Source organism: Pseudophryne corroboree, chromosome 3 (genome assembly GCF_028390025.1).
Source record: "Pseudophryne corroboree isolate aPseCor3 chromosome 3, aPseCor3.hap2, whole genome shotgun sequence".
Taxonomy (NCBI): domain Eukaryota; kingdom Metazoa; phylum Chordata; class Amphibia; order Anura; family Myobatrachidae; genus Pseudophryne; species Pseudophryne corroboree.
In genome coordinates, this window is record NC_086446.1 from 406,365,298 (window position 1) to 406,384,083 (window position 18,786).

The following is an 18,786-nucleotide window of genomic DNA, read 5'->3' on the forward strand; positions in this document are numbered from 1 at the left end:
GTTCCCGATAATGAGAAACTGCGCAGGCGATCACACAAGCGATCCATACTGCATTAGCCCCGTCTCATCATCCTCTCTCAAAAAGCAGAGGATGTAGAATTGCCTACTACAATACATACACATTTTCTCAAAAATAATACTTCTACAACGGTAAAATATTGGTATTGACTTGGCTAAATGGTGGTGCTTACTACACTAGACAACTGAAGTCCCTAAAATATACTTGAGATCCATGGAAAGTTCAGAGGAATGGCATTGATTTTTGATCACCTGATTTACCTGTGAAACACATATACTATCACCTTAATCCTCTGTTGATTCATATGCACGGTCAATTTACATTATTATGACCACCTCCTAAAATTTGATGTCAGCAGCGCATAGCCCATGAAGTATGTTCAGTGTTGGGTGCTGGCTTGGTGGGTATATAAGGTGTGTGATAGGCCGTCTGCACATATATCACTCGTTGCTGTCATGGGTAAAAGGGGCGATTTATCCGAGTTGCAAAAAGAGTTAATTATCATCTCTCGGACCAAGGGTGTCAGTATTTCTGACACAGCGCAGTTTGTGAACTGCTCGCATGCTGCTGTGGTGAAGATGTATTGTGACTGGACAAATGGCACCATTGCGAATAACCGGCGTGGAAACTGCAGAGCACCACGTGCCATTGATGTGAGAGGTGAATGTTGGCTACAAAGGTGCATGAGCAGAGTCTGTCCTAGGCATAGGCAAACTAGGCAAATGCCTAAGGCATTTGGAATGCCTAGGGCACAAGGAGCTTCTGCTGATTAAAATATTTGACATGCCTATATTCTGTGTGTGACTGCAGCTGTATCTGCATACGAAATGCTACGTTACAGTGTATGGAAAACACTATAACATAGCATTTTGTATGCAGATACAGCCATAGTCACACACAGAATATAGGCATGCTGTATATCATTGTAATCATCAGAAGTTGCACGTGAGTCCTAGTCACATAGCAAAGCAAAAACACGCATTTACGGCACAAAAAGGCGCAGAACATTAGCAGAGCTGCCACATGACTCACACCAGGCATCTCCTGCTGCATGGCGTATTGAGGCAGGAGGACACATCTGTATCCAAGCAGAGGTCACAGTGTTAGTGGCCGTGTGAGTGCTGTGTTCGGGTGGGTTGGTTGTGCAGTAGTGTTCGTCATATGTGTAAGGGGCATTATTTGTGTCATTATGTGTATAAGGTCATTAATAATGTGTGGCCTATGTGTAAGGTGCATTAAGTTTATAAGGACATTAATAATGTGTGTCATGTGTAAGGAGCATTACTGTGTGGTTTTATGTGTATAAAGGTATTGCTAATGTGTATCATTATTTGTACAAAGTGCTCTATTGTGTGGCGTAACATATAATGTGAATAAGGGACACTAGTGTGAGTAGTAACGTATATAAGGTAAAGTGGCACTACTGTGTGATGTAACGTGAATAAGGGACACTATCACATGATATAATGTGAATAAAGTTGCACTACTGAATTAGAGGTACTATTGTGTGGCTATGCCCCATCTCATCGACAAGAACATGTCCCTTTTTGGGCTGCTCGCCGAATGTGCGCACTGTTTCTACTTAAAATATAGGGGGTAGGGGCACCAAAATGAGGACTGCTATGGGCGAGGGGGTGCAGGGTCAGAGGCGGAACTAGCGGCAGTGCTAGGGGGCACCAGCCAAAATCTTGCCTTGGCATCATATTGATTAGGGCCGGCTCTGTGCGTGAGGACTGACCGACATGCTACAGTGGAGCAGCTCACCATCAAAATGAACCTGGGGCAGCCAGATGTGTGTCTAAAATGACAGTTCAGCGAATGTCTAGCTGCTGTCCGTGCTGCACACAGCGGTTACTCTGGCTATTAGCTGGTGGTCATAATAATGTGACTTGACTGTGTATATAGGTAAGTTCTGAGAGCTATCATCCTTTAATATCACTAAAATAATATATAAACCTGAAAGTTTAATACATTTTATTTTTCTATAAAGATAAAGTTCTCGTTCAATAAACTATCTGACAGATGTCAAGGTACCAGAGCAATATATTTACATAACCAGTGCAAGTGAAATTTCTATGATTGACATATATATATATATATATATATATATATATATACTGTATATATAATTTTTTTATTTTTTTTGTAATGAGCAACTGATTATTAACTTGCTCCCTGTGGTTAGAATGCATATGAGGGATTTAGTTGCCTGTTATGGGAGGCTGACTACTTATTAACAGCATGCAGGCTTGGACTGGCCCACAGTAGGTAGAAGCTAATTTATGAACTTGCTGATAAATTGTACAGCAAAATGCCACATTTTACATTGTAAAGAAGGTCAGCCAGAACCTATACACCGTGGACAGTGCCGTTTCTTGCGGCGTGCGAGCCGTGCAACCGCACGGGGCGCCCGCCGCGGCACTTCTTGAGCACTTTGAATTCCCCCTCCCCTCCCCTCCCCTCCCGAGTGCCCAGCTCGGGGGGCGGGGTTTCGAAGAATGATGCGTTTGCATCGTGACGTCACGACGCAATCGCGTCATTCCGTGAAACCCCGCCCCCCGAGCTGGGCACTTGGGAGGGAGATGGGGGAGCCAAGCCGGCCGGCGCCGCATACGAGGGAGAGGCGGCTGAAGGCTGAAGAGTGGGAAGAACCGCTTCAAATGTAAGTCAGCCCCTCTCCCACCCCACCACCTGCCGTACTGTGTAAAATGGGGACACCTGTCTGCCAGAATGTGTAAAATGGGGACACTTGCCTGCCGTAATATGTAAAATGCGGACTCTTGCCTACCGGAATGTGTAAAATGGGGACGCAGTCTGCCGGAATGTGTAAAATGGGGACTCTTGCCTGCCTTAATGTGTAAAATGGGGACACCTGTCTGCCGGAATGTGTAAAATGGGGACAATTGCCTGCCGTAATATGTAAAATGGGGACAATTGCCTGCCGGAATGTGTAAAATGGGGACGCAGTCTGCCGGAATGTGTAAAATGGGGACTCTTGCCTGCCTTAATGTGTAAAATGGGGACACCTGTCTGCCGGAATGTGTAAAATGGGGACAATTGCCTGCCGTAATATGTAAAATGGGGACAATTGCCTGCCGGAATGTGTAAAATGGGGACGCAGTCTGCCGTAATGTGTAAAATAGGGACTCTTGCCTGCTGGAATGTGTAAAATGGGGACGCAGTCTGCCGTAATGTGTAAAATGGGGACTCTTGCCTTGCGTATTGTGTAAAATGGGGACACCTGTCTGCCGGAATGTGTAAAATGGGGACTCTTGCCTTGCGTAATGTGTAAAATGGGGACACCTGTCTGCCGTAATGTGTAAAATGGGGACACCTGTCTGCCGTAATGTGTAAAATGGGGACACTTGCCTGCCGTACTGTGTAAAATGGGGGCACGTGTCTGCCGCAATGTGTAAAATGGGGACACTTTCCTGCCGCAATGTGTAAAATGGGGGCACGTGCCTGCCGCAATGTGTAAAATGGGGACACTTGCCTACCTTGCTGTGTAAAATGGGGACACTTGCTTGCCGTGCTGTGTAAAATGGGGTCGGGTGCCTGTTGTAATGTGTAAAATTAGGATTTATTTTTTTATCCTGTGGTGGCCGTGATGATGAGATCAGATGAGGCCACGCCCATCTTAACAAAGCCACACCCATTTTAATGAGGCCACGCCCCTTGCCGGGAGCGCGGGGGAGTGGCTGGCCGAACGCAGGGCGTGTTTGTGACGTCAAAACAGGAACTAAATAGTCTGCAGTGATCGCAAGGTAGGAGTAGGTCTGCCGCTACTCTGAAACTGCACTTTTTTTTTTGTAGCCGCACTGCGATCCTTTCGTTCGCACTTCTGCTAAGCTAATATACACTCCCAGAGGGTGGCGGCTTAGCGTTTACACTGCTGCTAAAAGCAGCTAGCGAGCGAACAACTCAGAATGAGGGCCTTTAAGCGTCTTTAGACGCTGTAATGCCAACAGACGCCACCATTGGTCACACAATCGCAACTTACACCAGCCTTATGGGAGTTACTGTTTCTCAGTCTGACTATGGCCTCCTATGTCTGCAGCTGTGCATTTGTGTATACAGACACTTTCACTGGTACGCCTGTGACACTCCAATAACAGAGCAGTTCTGCATGCATTGTTACCACCTCCCGCCAGGAACGCCCTGAACTATTCCACAAAGTTTCTGATACCGTGCCTTTGTGCATCCACACAATGGGACACGTGTGCTGTAAGAGTTCTTAGGAATTTTCGTGCATGTGCAGTTGCAAAAAATAGCACAACACCATGAATATACCATTGTGTCCGTCTCTGAGGCCCTTTGTCTCACTGTAACAGCCTTCTAACATGATTCATAACTTAAATAGGTTGAAATGAGCATTAGGAACAGATTGAGGGGGTAATTCAGAGTTGATCGCAGCAGCAAATTTGTTAGCACTTGGGTAAAACCATGGGGGTAATTCCAAGTTGATCGCAGCAGGAATTTTGTTAGCAGTTGGGCAAAACCATGGCCCTCATTCCGAGTTGTTCGCTCGCAAGCTGCTTTTAGCAGCTTTGCACACGCTAAGCTGCCGCCTACTGGGAGTGAATCTTAGCTTATCAAAATTGCGAACGAAAGATTAGCAAAATTGCGAATAGACACTTCTTAGCAGTTTCTGAGTAGCTCCACACTTACTCTGCAACTGCGATCAGTTCAGTCAGTTTCGTTCCTGGTTTGACGTCACAAACACACCCAGCGTTCGCCCAGACACTCCTCCTTTTCTCCAGCCACTCCCGCGTTTTTCACAGAAACGGTAGCGTTTTTTCACACACACCCATAAAACGGCCAGTTTCCGCCCAGAAACACCCACTTCCTGTCAATCACATTCCGATCACCAGAACGAAGAAAAAACCTTGTAATGCCGTGAGTAAAATACCTAACTGCATAGCAAATTTACTTGGCGCAGTCGCACTGCGGACATTGCGCATGCGCATTAGCGACTAATCGCTCCGTTGCGACAAAAAAATAACGAGCGAACAACTCGGAATGGCCACCCATGTGCACTGCAGGGGAGGCAGATATAACATATGCACTGCAGAGAGAGTTAGATTTGGGTGGGTTATTTTGTTTCTGTGCAGGGTAAATACTGGCTGCTTTATTTTTACACTGCAAATTAGATTGCAGATTGAACACACCCCACCCAAATCTAAAGGGCCCTACACACTGGCCGATTTTTTGAAAGATATGAACGATCTCGTTCATAAATGAACGAGAACTCGTTCATATCTTTCAGTGTGGAGACTCCTGCGATGAACAATGCGCGGCCCCGCGCTCGTTTATCGCTGGTCTCCCGTCGGCTGTGCATGCAGGCCAATATGGACGATCTCGTCCATATTTGCCTGCACTTCAATGACGGGTCGGGCAGCTCGGCGGCGGGTCGGCCAGTGAGTAGGGCCCTTAACTCTCTATCGCTGGTGCAATCTAGCATGTCACTCATTTCACACATCGCGCTGTGCTGAGCGGGGGGAGAGAAGCATGCTGAGCGGTTCGCTCAGCATGCTTCTCTCCCAAATCGGGCCGTCAGTACTGGCCTATAGATTTGGATGGGTTATATTGTTTCTGTGCAGGGTAAATATGGGCTGCTTTATTTTTACACTGCAATTCAGATTGAACACACCCCACCCAAATCTAACTCTCTCTGCACATGCTATATCTGTCCCCCCTGCAGTGCACATGGTTTTGCACAACTGCTAACAAATTTGCTGCTGCGGTCAACTCTGAATTACCCCCCATGTTCTTTGAATAAGGAGATTGTGAACATGAAATTGGTAGATGGGTTGAGGTGCTTGTATACTGGTGTGCACAGGTCACGTAGACATCTGCTGACATTCTTCCCATCAGCCTCTACAGGAAGTCAGTATACATGCAAGGGGTTCACATAGGGGCTTATACCCAAACAAGCTCCTGTACTACTTTTGTCCATAGTGAATGATTCCTAAAAGACCAAACAACTCTGTACAAACAATGATATATTGCCAACCTGCATGCTCCACGGTGTCATAGAACAGAAGTTGAATATCATGTGTTTGCAGGCGCTATGCTGCACAGGCGTTCGCACTTCTGCAAAGCGAAAATACACTCCCCCGTAGGTGGCGACAATGCGTTTGCAAGGCTGCTAAAAACTGCTAGCGAGCGATCAACTCGGAAAGACCCCCAATGTCCAAGGAAACCTTTATGAACAAGTATGCGACTCAGGGTCAACAGTGTCTAGGTTGACACACATTAGGGCGACACCTATTGGTCGACGGTGAGTAGATCGACACATGAAATATGTCGACACGGCCATTAGGTTGACGTGAACAAGGTCGACATGGAAAAATGTTTTAATGTTTGTTTGATGTTGTTTTCTTCGCAAAGTCACCGGGAACCAGGGACGTGCAGTCAGGGGAGGCAGGGGAGGCAGTGCCTCCCCTGTCATAAATGATTAAAATAATAGAAAGAATATACTTATGACACATATGATGTGTCATAAGTATGTGCTTAGACTTTATATTATTTTAATCATCTTTTTATATTAAAAAAAACTGTTTTACTTATGAATCGGAGGCACCGCTTTCGGTGCCTCCCGCTAGCTATATGAGAGGGCCGGAAGCGGGGGGCGGGGCCAGGCAGCGGGCAGTAAAAGCCCATTACAAAAAGCCCTGCAAGCGGCACCTCTAGGAGTGCCGCTTTGACAAGGGGCGTGCTTTTGTGAGAGGTGCGGTGCGTGTGGTGGTGCCTGCTGCCGTGCAGGTGTAGATGCGGTACTCACCAGGCGCCGCTCTCTCTCACCTTCAGGTACCGGAACCTTCAACGGACCTGGAATTCTTCAGTCGGATCCGGACACGGCGATTCCCTCTCGGAGCTTACCGACGACCTAGCTGAGGAGAGAAGGGTTTACATTAAAGGGGGTATCGACCCTTCTTCCGCTGGAACAGGGGATACCCCAGGGGTGGCTGCGACCTTCACCGGCTGGGTGAATGGTCATCACCGGCACAAAGCCTCAGCTACCCAGCTTTCACACACTCGCGCTTTCGCACGTAGTGTGATGAAAGGGATTCTCACGTCCGTGAGCAATCCTAACTCCGGCGCTCGGGGACAAACAAGGGACAGACGTACACGGATGCTACTCACCGTCACAAGTCTTGCACTCCGATCTTCTCCACTTACAGGTCCCTGTAAGGAGGCAAAGAGAAACAGCCGTGCAGGGCCTAACTCTGACCTAGTGTCACACCCTATACTATCTACAACAGCGGAGCCCTCAAACTAGCTCTGTGGGTGTGGTGCAACACAACTATGCACAACTTACACAACACATACACTTTGCCCTGCACGATAACATATATCACACTATCGGAGTTACAACATAAAACGGTGCTGTCCCTTTATCTACCCGACCCAGAACACCCAGTAGTGGGGACCGCACAGCTCACCCACCTACCGTACTCTCAGGGTGGCCTGAGCCTAGCGCCCAGTACCACCTTTACTCACCTCAGGGAAACACTGCTTCGCTGGGCCTAGCGCCCCCTAACTGCCCACAGGCCTGACTTTGCCCACGGGCCTAGCGCCCGCCTACTTGCCGCCCGTTGGGTGACCTGGGCCTTGTGCCCAGGGTCACCTTATCGTATCCCTGTTTTGGCCACAAATACCCTAGGGCCTAACGCCCTCTATTAGCCACAGGCCTAGTGCCTAGATTGTTCCCCGGGCCTAGTGCCCGCCTAACTGGTGCCGCATGAGTGGGGTGGCTTGGGCCTAATGCCCAAACCACCTCATCAAATATTGGGGGCCCAAACTCCTAACTGCGCCCAGGCCTAGCACCTGAATTGTGTCCTCGGGCCTAATGCCCGTCCCTGGTGGTCGAGGGAGGAAAAGGGGAGGGGGAGGATAGCCTCACTGAGGCCTTACCTAACCTGGGGGCCTCCACCGTCTTCTGCCGCTGACCCGTCCTGGCCAGCGGCGCCTCCGTCTCTTCCCTGCGTCCAGCCGCCGCTGGACATCTTCTTTCTGCAGGCCGACGTCTTCTGGCCTCTTCCGCGGCCTCAGGACCTCCTCTCCCCGCGGTCGTCGTCTTCTCCTCGGCGCCGGATCCTCTTCTGCGCTCCGGCGACCTCCTCCGCTGCTCCCGGCCGTGTCTTCTCTTCTTCGCGCTCTTCGGCGCGGCCTCTCCTTCTTGGTCCCGCCCGGCGTCTGACGTCAGACGCCGGAGGCGGGGCCTATGACGCGGCGAGCGCCGATTGGCTCGCCGCGTCTCTCCCTGATTGGCCGCCGCTCCGGGAGCCGCGATTGGCTCCCGGAGGGCGCCAACATTTAAAAGCCTCTGGTCCGGTGCAGGGAAAAGTGTAATCCCTGCACCGGACACCCGCCGCCACTCACCAAGCGCTGGGGACAGACAAGCTGCCCCAGCGCTGTCCCCTGCTAGGGACCACAACATGGATGTGCCCACAGGGCACATCCTTACATTTCCCCCCCCTTTTTCCTTTGTAGTCCCTACAAAGTTCCTCACGACTTCCATTGTCTGCGGGTCAGGGAATTCCAAGGTCCTTCCGGCGAAGGTGCATTCGGGGGCTCAGCCTGGACCAGCTGTGACCCCACATCCCTCCTCCTCCAGCTCCGGGTCCCTCTCACGTCCTCCTGACCTCCATCGGCGGATCCTCTGGGGGAGTGGCATCTCCTCACGGTCGCTTGACGTTGGCCACCAAGGGGAATCTTCCTCCACGGGGACAACAGTCACCCACTCTTGGCCTCCGATATCGTCTGTGGCTTCGTCCCTGTCTTCCGGGTGTGGTATCGACCACCACCCAACAGCGGAATCCTCCGGGGCATCCGTTTCCTCCCGGGCAACAGCCACCACATGTCGAATTTCCTCGTGGGGCATCTCCAAAGGTCCTGTGTCTTCCTCTGGAACGGGTCCTCCCACGGCATCACAGTCCTGTCCCCGTACGTCGGTCCATCTCGGCACTCCCGGCAGGTACTCTTGCTCCAGGACTATCTCCTCCTCTTCACGGAGGGCATTCAACTGGGAGCATGACTCCACCCGATCCTGCCAGTCACTCTCGTCGGCGCTTCCGACGCCAGAGTCGTCCTCCATCTGTTCTGGGAGGGATTCGTCGGCGGACAGCTCACCGTAGTCCGAGTCCTCTTCCGATACTTGGACTGGGGTATTACTTTCCTCCTCAGCGTACTTCTTCGCTTCCGCTGGCACCTCTGCTTCCTCAGCGTACTCTTTCGCTTCCGCTGGCATCGTTACTTCCTCAGCGTACTCCTTCGCTTCCGCTGGCATCTCTTGGTACCCAGGACACTCCTGTTCCGCACGTCCTGGTCGTGTACGGTTCCATCGTGGAGAGATTCCAGACGTCTCAGTCACTGGGTCTTCACGCTTTTCTTCGCAGCGTGGTCTCTTCACCTCCCAGTCGTCCACCTCCGCCTCATGCGGGAAAGGATTCTGCCTTACTGGGGTCACTTTCTTGGGACAGAGTAGGTCCGCGGCCTCTTCCCAAGGGCACTCACTGGCCGCATGTCCTGGTCGCCGACACTTCCAACAAGGGAGGGCCACTGCCACCTTCTCCAAGACGGGTTCCTGGTCCACCTCCTTCACTGGGGAATCTTCACCCGTTGGTTCCGGCTCCGAGGAAATGGGCACCTGCGAATTAACTTCAAGCAAGGCCTTCCGCTCCATTTCCCTGGTTTCCTCCTCCCATCTCTGGGCGCGACCATCCGCAATCATCCGGTCTTCATTCCACGGACAATCGGGAAGCGCATGCCCTCTCGCCTCGCAGAGCGCACACACAGGCTCTGCAGCCACCCGGTCCCAAAGCTGCTGACGAGATTCCGTCAGCTGCTTCACCGTGGCCTCGTAGTCCGTCCTGTCTTCCGTCCATGGACATTCCAGGAGCCGATGTCGGGGATCTCCACAGTTTTCACACCAGGAATCAACCTCGTCTTCGCTCAACTCTTCGTCCCAAGGACAACTGTTGTGCTCATGCCCGTAGTTTCCGCAGAGCAAACACCAGGACTCCTTCTTCGCTTGGCCCTTCTGACGTCTTCGGTCCGCTTCCTGGACCACCTTCTTTGGGGACGTCTCTCGCCAAGTACACTCGTCGGCCAAGTGACCTGTTTGCCGACATTTCTTGCAGGGCGTCACAGCGGCCTTCTTGCGCCCCTTCTCCCGGCGCTCTTCTTTTTCACGCTGGACCGACCGCTGCACCATCTTCAGGATGTCTGCCCCAGACACCGTCACCCAGTCGCTCTGGTCCGCACACGTCCGGGGGTGAGTCTTCTCCGGAGCCGTCCGCAGGGAGGTCTTCTTGGTGGCGTTCCACATCGTGTCCGTGATCCGGTCTCTTTGATCCTGCCGACTACGCCAAGTGTGAGAGGTGCGGTGCGTGTGGTGGTGCCTGCTGTCGTGCAGGTGTAGACGCGGTACTCACCAGGCGCCGCTCTCTCTCACCTTCAGGTACCGGAACCTTCAACGGACCTGGAATTCTTCAGTCGGATCCGGACACGGCGATTCCCTCTCGGAGCTTACCGACGACCTAGCTGAGGAGAGAAGGGTTTACATTAAAGGGGGTATCGACCCTTCTTCCGCTGGAACAGGGGATACCCCAGGGGTGGCTGCGACCTTCACCGGCTGGGTGAATGGTCATCACCGGCACAAAGCCTCAGCTACCCAGCTTTCACACACTCGCGCTTTCGCACGTAGTGTGATGAAAGGGATTCTCACGTCCGTGAGCAATCCTAACTCCGGCGCTCGGGGACAAACAAGGGACAGACGTACACGGATGCTACTCACCGTCACAAGTCTTGCACTCCGATCTTCTCCACTTACAGGTCCCTGTAAGGAGGCAAAGAGAAACAGCCGTGCAGGGCCTAACTCTGACCTAGTGTCACACCCTATACTATCTACAACAGCGGAGCCCTCAAACTAGCTCTGTGGGTGTGGTGCAACACAACTATGCACAACTTACACAACACATACACTTTGCCCTGCACGATAACATATATCACACTATCGGAGTTACAACATAAAACGGTGCTGTCCCTTTATCTACCCGACCCAGAACACCCAGTAGTGGGGACCGCACAGCTCACCCACCTACCGTACTCTCAGGGTGGCCTGAGCCTAGCGCCCAGTACCACCTTTACTCACCTCAGGGAAACACTGCTTCGCTGGGCCTAGCGCCCCCTAACTGCCCACAGGCCTGACTTTGCCCACGGGCCTAGCGCCCGCCTACTTGCCGCCCGTTGGGTGACCTGGGCCTTGTGCCCAGGGTCACCTTATCGTATCCCTGTTTTGGCCACAAATACCCTAGGGCCTAACGCCCTCTATTAGCCACAGGCCTAGTGCCTAGATTGTTCCCCGGGCCTAGTGCCCGCCTAACTGGTGCCGCATGAGTGGGGTGGCTTGGGCCTAATGCCCAAACCACCTCATCAAATATTGGGAGCCCAAACTCCTAACTGCGCCCAGGCCTAGCACCTGAATTGTGTCCTCGGGCCTAATGCCCGTCCCTGGTGGTCGAGGGAGGAAAAGGGGAGGGGGAGGATAGCCTCACTGAGGCCTTACCTAACCTGGGGGCCTCCACCGTCTTCTGCCGCTGACCCGTCCTGGCCAGCGGCGCCTCCGTCTCTTCCCTGCGTCCAGCCGCCGCTGGACATCTTCTTTCTGCAGGCCGACGTCTTCTGGCCTCTTCCGCGGCCTCAGGACCTCCTCTCCCCGCGGTCGTCGTCTTCTCCTCGGCGCCGGATCCTCTTCTGCGCTCCGGCGCGCCGACGACCTCCTCCGCTGCTCCCGGCCGTGTCTTCTCTTCTTCGCGCTCTTCGGCGCGGCCTCTCCTTCTTGGTCCCGCCCGGCGTCTGACGTCAGACGCCGGAGGCGGGGCCTATGACGCGGCGAGCGCCGATTGGCTCGCCGCGTCTCTCCCTGATTGGCCGCCGCTCCGGGAGCCGCGATTGGCTCCCGGAGGGCGCCAACATTTAAAAGCCTCTGGTCCGGTGCAGGGAAAAGTGTAATCCCTGCACCGGACACCCGCCGCCACTCACCAAGCGCTGGGGACAGACAAGCTGCCCCAGCGCTGTCCCCTGCTAGGGACCACAACATGGATGTGCCCACAGGGCACATCCTTACACTTTCAGATATGAGAGCACGCCCCTGTCACTGAATGATTGGGCAGTGGCAGCAGGGGTGGATTGTACTGTCAGAATACCAATCCACCCCCCTTCCCGGGCTGACTGCCGCAAACAATGTCCACCCCCCTCCCGATCTTACACCAAGGGATGCCGATTGTGACCCCCCCCGAAGTTTACCGGAGACGGAGGACTTCAAGGCAGCAGAGCAGGCTCACTCACTCACTGTAATGTGCACGCAGCTGCAGCACAGCCTCATTATACGTATGTGGAGGCTGGGCTGACTGAACTGTAGGGGGAGCTGCAGAGTCACTTCACCCGGCCAGCTCCTCTCAGGCAGTTCCCATGGGCCTTTGAGAGTTCAGAGGTCGGGTGAGGAAGTGTTTCTGCAGCAGGTCCGTGTCTGGCATGCTGGAGGGGGGATGGCTGATCGGGTAAGTAGTCCCTGTCTTTTCTCCTCATGCCTGTTTCTCTCTCCATGTGTCTAGCTGTTTCTCTCCCTCTCTCTGTGTCCCTCTCTCTGAGTCCCTTCCCAAACCAGTCTCCCTCCCCATATCACTCTCTTCATGTCTGTGTGTCTTTCTCTCTCTCTCTCTCTGCATGTCTGTCTGTCCCTGTTTCTGTCTCTCCTGGTGTCAGTCTCTCCATGCCTCTCTCCCTCCATATGTCAGTCTCTATCTCTCTCCCCTACCAAAAATGATGAAAGAGCACACAATAGAATAAATGGATTAAGCCTTCAGGGGTCCTGGGGCACTGAAAACAGGGGGGCCCCCTTCCCTGATGTCAGGATTTAATAACCTTCTCTCACCCCCACCTCATAAAATATGTTTAATGATTCCCCTTCAGAGTCCCGCTCCTCAGTGCCTTCTTGGAGGATGTCTCCACCCCCAGTTGTCTTTTGTGCAGCGCGTCTACTCGACACGAATGCTGCAGACGGAGGGGAGACGATCAAGCCTGTGGGCACAGACTCAGGGGCAGGGCTGTTACGAGACCTACCCAGTGCCAACAGTAACCCTCCCTTAAATAACTGAAAAATGTAGTACACCAATAAAGAGGTGTGGTCCAACTGCAAAGAACGTAGCCACACACAGCTACATTCACATATGCACACACACGCAAATGCACACATCCACATTCACATATGCACACACACGCAAATGCACACAGCCACATTCACATATGTACACACACGCAAATGCACACATCCACATTCACATATGTACACACACGCAAATGCACACATCCACATTCACATATGCACACACACGCAAATGCACACAGCTACATTCACATATGTACACACGCAAATGCACACAGCTACATTCACATATGCACACACACGCAAATGCACACAGCTACATTCACATATGCACATACACGCAAATGCACACAGCCACTTTCACATATGCACACACACGCAAATGCACACAGCTACATTCACATATGCACACACACGCAAATGCACACAGCTACATTCACATATGCACACACACGCAAATGCACACAGCCACTTTCACATATGCACACACACGCAAATGCACACAGCTACATTCACATATGCACACACACGCAAATGCACACATCCACATATGTACACACACGCAAATGCACACATCCACATTCACATATGCACACACACGCAAATGCACACAGCTACATTCACATATGCACACACACGCAAATGCACACAGCCACTTTCACATATGCACACACACGCAAATGCACACAGCTACATTCACATATGCACACACACGCAAATGCACACAGCCACTTTCACATATGCACACACACGCAAATGCACACAGCTACATTCACATATGCACACACACGCAAATGCACACAGCCACTTTCACATATGCACACACACGCAAATGCACACAGCTACATTCACATATGCACACACACGCAAATGCACACAGCCACTTTCACATATGCACACACACGCAAATGCACACAGCCACTTTCACAAATGCACACTGCCACTTTCACATATGCACACACACGCAAATGCACACAGCCACTTTCACATATGCACACACACGCAAATGCACACAGCCACATTCACATATGCACACACACGCAAATGCACACATCCACATTCACATATGCACACAGCCACATTGGCACATTGCAGCCAGTGTCCCAAACACTAAACGAAGCACTTGTTAGTGTCTGAGCTGGGTGTGTGCAGTACAGCCTGTGCCCAGCACTCTCCCCCATCAGTCCACTCTAATCTAACCTGCTGTTGCTCCTCAGAGTCCCTCACCTAACACCACGAGCTGGAGCTGATGCTGCGATGGGAGTTTGGGACAGAGACAGATCGCAGGGCAGTGAGGAGGCGGGCGCACTTCTGTCAATCCTCGCCTCCTCCTCCACTCTAATGAATCCTGTGTACTGGGACAGGGGCTTAGACACCGGCCACGGCACGCAGCCTTGTAAGGGACTGTATTGCTGGCAGCGGGCATCCCGGGCATTTCCACGTGTCACCCGCCCTCCAGTAGAAACATCAAGGGTGTAGCCGTAGGGGATTATTCTATTTCTCTCCAGGCTCCGACACGGGCACAGCTCTCCCAGCAGCTGCCGCTGCTGCTGGGAGTGCTGTTGCTGGCGGTGGAACCTGTAGACAGTAGAACTGTCAGTGGACAGCAGCTTAGACCTGGAGGGCCCGGGGTACTTACCCCCTGGGTCCCCTCTTAATCCGGCACTGGAATAACCTATAATAACATAAAAGTTGGCATGGTTAATATATTAAAACACTTTCATTTGGCAAATATCTCATGTATATCACAGAAATAGTAAAGTGACAATCAGCTTTCAATCTGAGCTAAAATCACATATGTTTAAAAAGTACATGAAGTAATATGTTACAGTTTATGCCCCTGTTCCAATAATACAGAATACATTTCAGTATATCTGTTCCTAGTATAGTCCCTGGGGGGGTGATAGGCAGTCTATTGATGAGCACAAAATCAGCAGCATTGAATAGTTACCGCAGCTGATGGTAGGGTCACAATCCTACACCAGGTACAAGTAGTCATTCAAATGCATTGGGTATGGTTGACTGGCGGCCGGGATCCTGGCAGTCAGCATACCGACGTCGGGATCCCGGCCGCCAGAATGCGACCTTGTCCATTGTGACCCTACCATCAGCTGCGGTAACTATTCACTGCTGTTGATTTTGTGCTCATCAATAGACTGCCTATCACCCCCCAGGGACTATACTAGGAACAGGTATATTGAAAAGTATTCTGTATTATTGGAACAGGGGCATAAATTGTTACATATTACTTCATTTACTTTTTAAACATATGTGATTTTAATGCTAATTGCAAGCTGGTTGTCACTTTACTATTTCTGTGATATACATGGGATATTTGCCATATGAAAGTGTTTTAATATATTAACCATGTCATCTCTTTTATATTATTATATTATTCTGTTGAGCGCTGTTTCATCATGTATTTTGTTTCAGGGCGTAACTAACCTCTACGTATTAACAGCTGCTGTGGAAATGCTGCCCTTTTAGCACCTGGAATAGGGGCACAGGTTCTCATACTCGGTCCTCAGGACCCCACACGGTCCATGTTTTGCAGGTCACCTGTAGATTTTTAAAATGGTGACAGTTGGTGATACACAGCGCAGCTGCTGGGTGACATGGAAAACGTGAACCGTGTGGGGTCCTGATGACAGTTTGAGAACCACTGGTTTAACATACCATTTTCCTCAGTCTCTCTCTCCCTCCCTGTGTCTGTCTCTCCCTGTCTCGGTCTCTTTCTCCACATGTCTGTCTGTCTCTCTCTCCTTGTGTCTGTATCTCTCTCCATGTCTCCTCCTACCTCCCAATGTGTGTGTGTGCGTGTCTCTCTCTCTCTCTTCCTGTATCTCTACCTCCCCATGTCTGTCTCTCTTGGTCACTGTGTCTGTCTCTCCATATCTCCTCCCTCCCCATGTCACTCCTCTTTCTTCCTCTCTCTGTTCGTCTCTCTCTCTCTCTCTCTCTCTCTCTCTGTATGTCTGTCTGTCTCTCTCCCTGTGTCTGTCTCCACGTCTCTGTATATCTCTCCCTGTGTGTCTCTGTCTCCATGTCTGCTCCCTCCCCATGTGTGTGTTTCACTCTCTCTCCCTCCCCATGTCTGTCTCTTTCTCCATGTCTTATCCCTCCTTGTGTCTGTCTCTCTTTCCCTGTGTCTGTGTCTCTCCATGTGTGTCTCTATCCCACCTCATGTCTGTCTCTCTCTCCCCATGTCCGTTTCTCTTTCCATGTTTGTGTCTGTTTGTCCCTGTCTCTTTCTCCCACCCAAGTTACTCTCTTTCCAGAACTGTCTCTCAGCATGTAAGTCTCTCTTTCAACATGTCTGTCTCACTCCCTCTTTCTTCCCCCCCCCCCATGTCCCCCTCACTCCCAATGTCTCCTTGGTTCTGTGTTTATATATCACACACACACACACACACACACACACACACGGGTTGGAGGTTTCTATATATGTGCACTCTCTTCTATTTCTATCTCTCCCTCTCTCTCATATCTGGAACCCCCCCTCCCCCCTAAAAATCCTGCATTTGCCCCTGGACTGTCACAAAGAGAACTCGGACAGACAGCTCCAGTGATGAGGAGGGCACAGCTGCGGGCAGCCAGAAAACAAAGAGCCTTATGTACACCTGGTGCGGAGGTGCAGCCCTGCCCCACCCCCAACCCGATTGCAGGCCACGCCCATGTTCCCCTGGACTACGCGGAGAACACCAGAGGAGCGGAACCCATAACTTCTACTGAGGCTGTCTGTCCGTCCTGTGTGAGCTTGCATGGAAGGAGCAACGGTGGCTGGGACCCGGGAGCTGCATTAGAGGAGGTGAGATCCCATACTGCCCACTTTTTCCCACCACTACTCCCATCCTGCCCCCCCCTTCTATTACTCCCTGCCTGTCCCCATATTCTGCACTACTGTTACTCCAATCCTGCCCCCTGCTCTCCACCACTATTACTCCCAGTCTGCCAGCCTGCTCCTCCTCTCTCTCTCTCTGTCATCTCCCTCTATTCCTCTCACTCTCCTCTTTCCCATATACCCCTATTTCTCCTCTCTCTTTGCCATCTCCTCTATTCCTCCTCTCCCATCTCCCTCTATTCCTTCTCTATCTTCCTTCTGCCCCCTATTCCGTCTCTCTTCCTTCTCACCCTATTCCTCTCTCTCTGCCATCTTCCCCTGTGCCTACTCCCTTGTCTATCCGTCCTGTCTTCATATTTCTCTTCTCTCTCCCATCTCCCCATATTCCACCTCTCTGTCTCTCATAAATTTATAAAAATTGACAATGTATTAGCCACCTGCTCATCACAAGTTTGATGAGCAGGAAGGCTGCAGGCACTGGCGGCATCAGACTGAGATGCAGATTAGCGGCTGGGGGTCAGGCAGTTGATGGCGGCGATTTTGTAGGCAATTGGCAGGGTCGGCAACCATTAGTGGCGGCAGTAGTGGGCATTGGCACGGCGGCAGATGATGACCTCGTCGGGACTCCACAGAGATTATGGCTGCAGTGCCTCACCAGCCACTGACCTCACCGCACGCCACTGCCGGGAACCCCAATTAGTGCACCGTGTCCCCTCACCATGGCTCGCTTCGCTCACCATGCTTCAGGCAAGGTGCCTCGCTCTGCTACCGCTGCGCTCGGCACAGGTTACCGTTCCAAACTGTAGTCCATGTGGGTCGTAAAGTATGAAAAAGTAAAAAAAAAAGATTTATTTATTTTTTAAAAACTCATGTCAATCTTTTTCCATGTCAACCTTGTTCATGTTGACCTATTTCATGTGTCTTCCTACTCACTGTCGACCAATGGGTGTCAACCTAATGGGTGTCGACCTAGAGTCCGGATACCTTATGAACAATGATAATGTCATTTGTGTCCATTGTATTCTTAATCTTTATGTTTTGTAGGCAACTAATTTAGCTCCAGCTGATCCTAATGGGAAGGCGGATCCATACGTGGTGGTGAAAGTGGGTGAACACACCATGGACAGTAAAGAGAGATATATTCCTAAGCAGCTAAACCCAGTGTTTGGAGAGTAAGTAACCATTCCAGAATATAAAATATGTTCCAGTAGGCTACAGACACAATTTTTATTCTCATGATGAGAGTCATACATTTCATAATACCTGTATAGTGGTGTGTGTATTGCATCACCTGTAAAATTGGGTGATCAGCATGTTTTATTGCATAGTGTGTAGGCATGAGCAGTTTGGCCAAACTCTGATAAAATGGTTCAAAAACGTCCAGAAATGCTCGACTTTGATCCAGTTGGTCTTGACAAAAAATATTGGCCAAAAGGTCCTGATATCACGCAGTGTGTGTGCATTCCCGATAATCTGGCCATATTTCTTACAATTTATCCTGAAAACCTCATCTTCCTTGTGGGCGGACATATACAAATTCAGTGTGGTGTAGCAGAAAATTGTTAAACTATATAAAAAAATTGCTTAGTGTGTGCCACCGATATTGAGGCCTTTCAGTTGCAGAAAATAGAAACAATAGTTGGGACAACCAAAAAATGAGATTTGTGGTAAGAACGTACCGTTGTTAAATCTCTTTCTGCGAGGTACACTGGGCTCCACAAGGATTAACATCAGGGGGTGTAGAGTAGGATCTTG

General features: G+C 51.1%; 1 protein-coding gene across 1 annotated transcript in view; it reads left to right on the plus strand.

The window, feature by feature from the left end:
• Window positions 1-18,786, plus strand: part of LOC135055750 (fer-1-like protein 4) — a 346,065-nt gene that overhangs the window by 272,609 nt on the left and 54,670 nt on the right. The window contains exon 36 of the mRNA XM_063960172.1: window positions 18,076-18,203. Within this exon, the coding sequence (XP_063816242.1) occupies window positions 18,076-18,203 (128 nt within the window). The remainder of the gene's footprint in view (window positions 1-18,075; window positions 18,204-18,786) is intronic.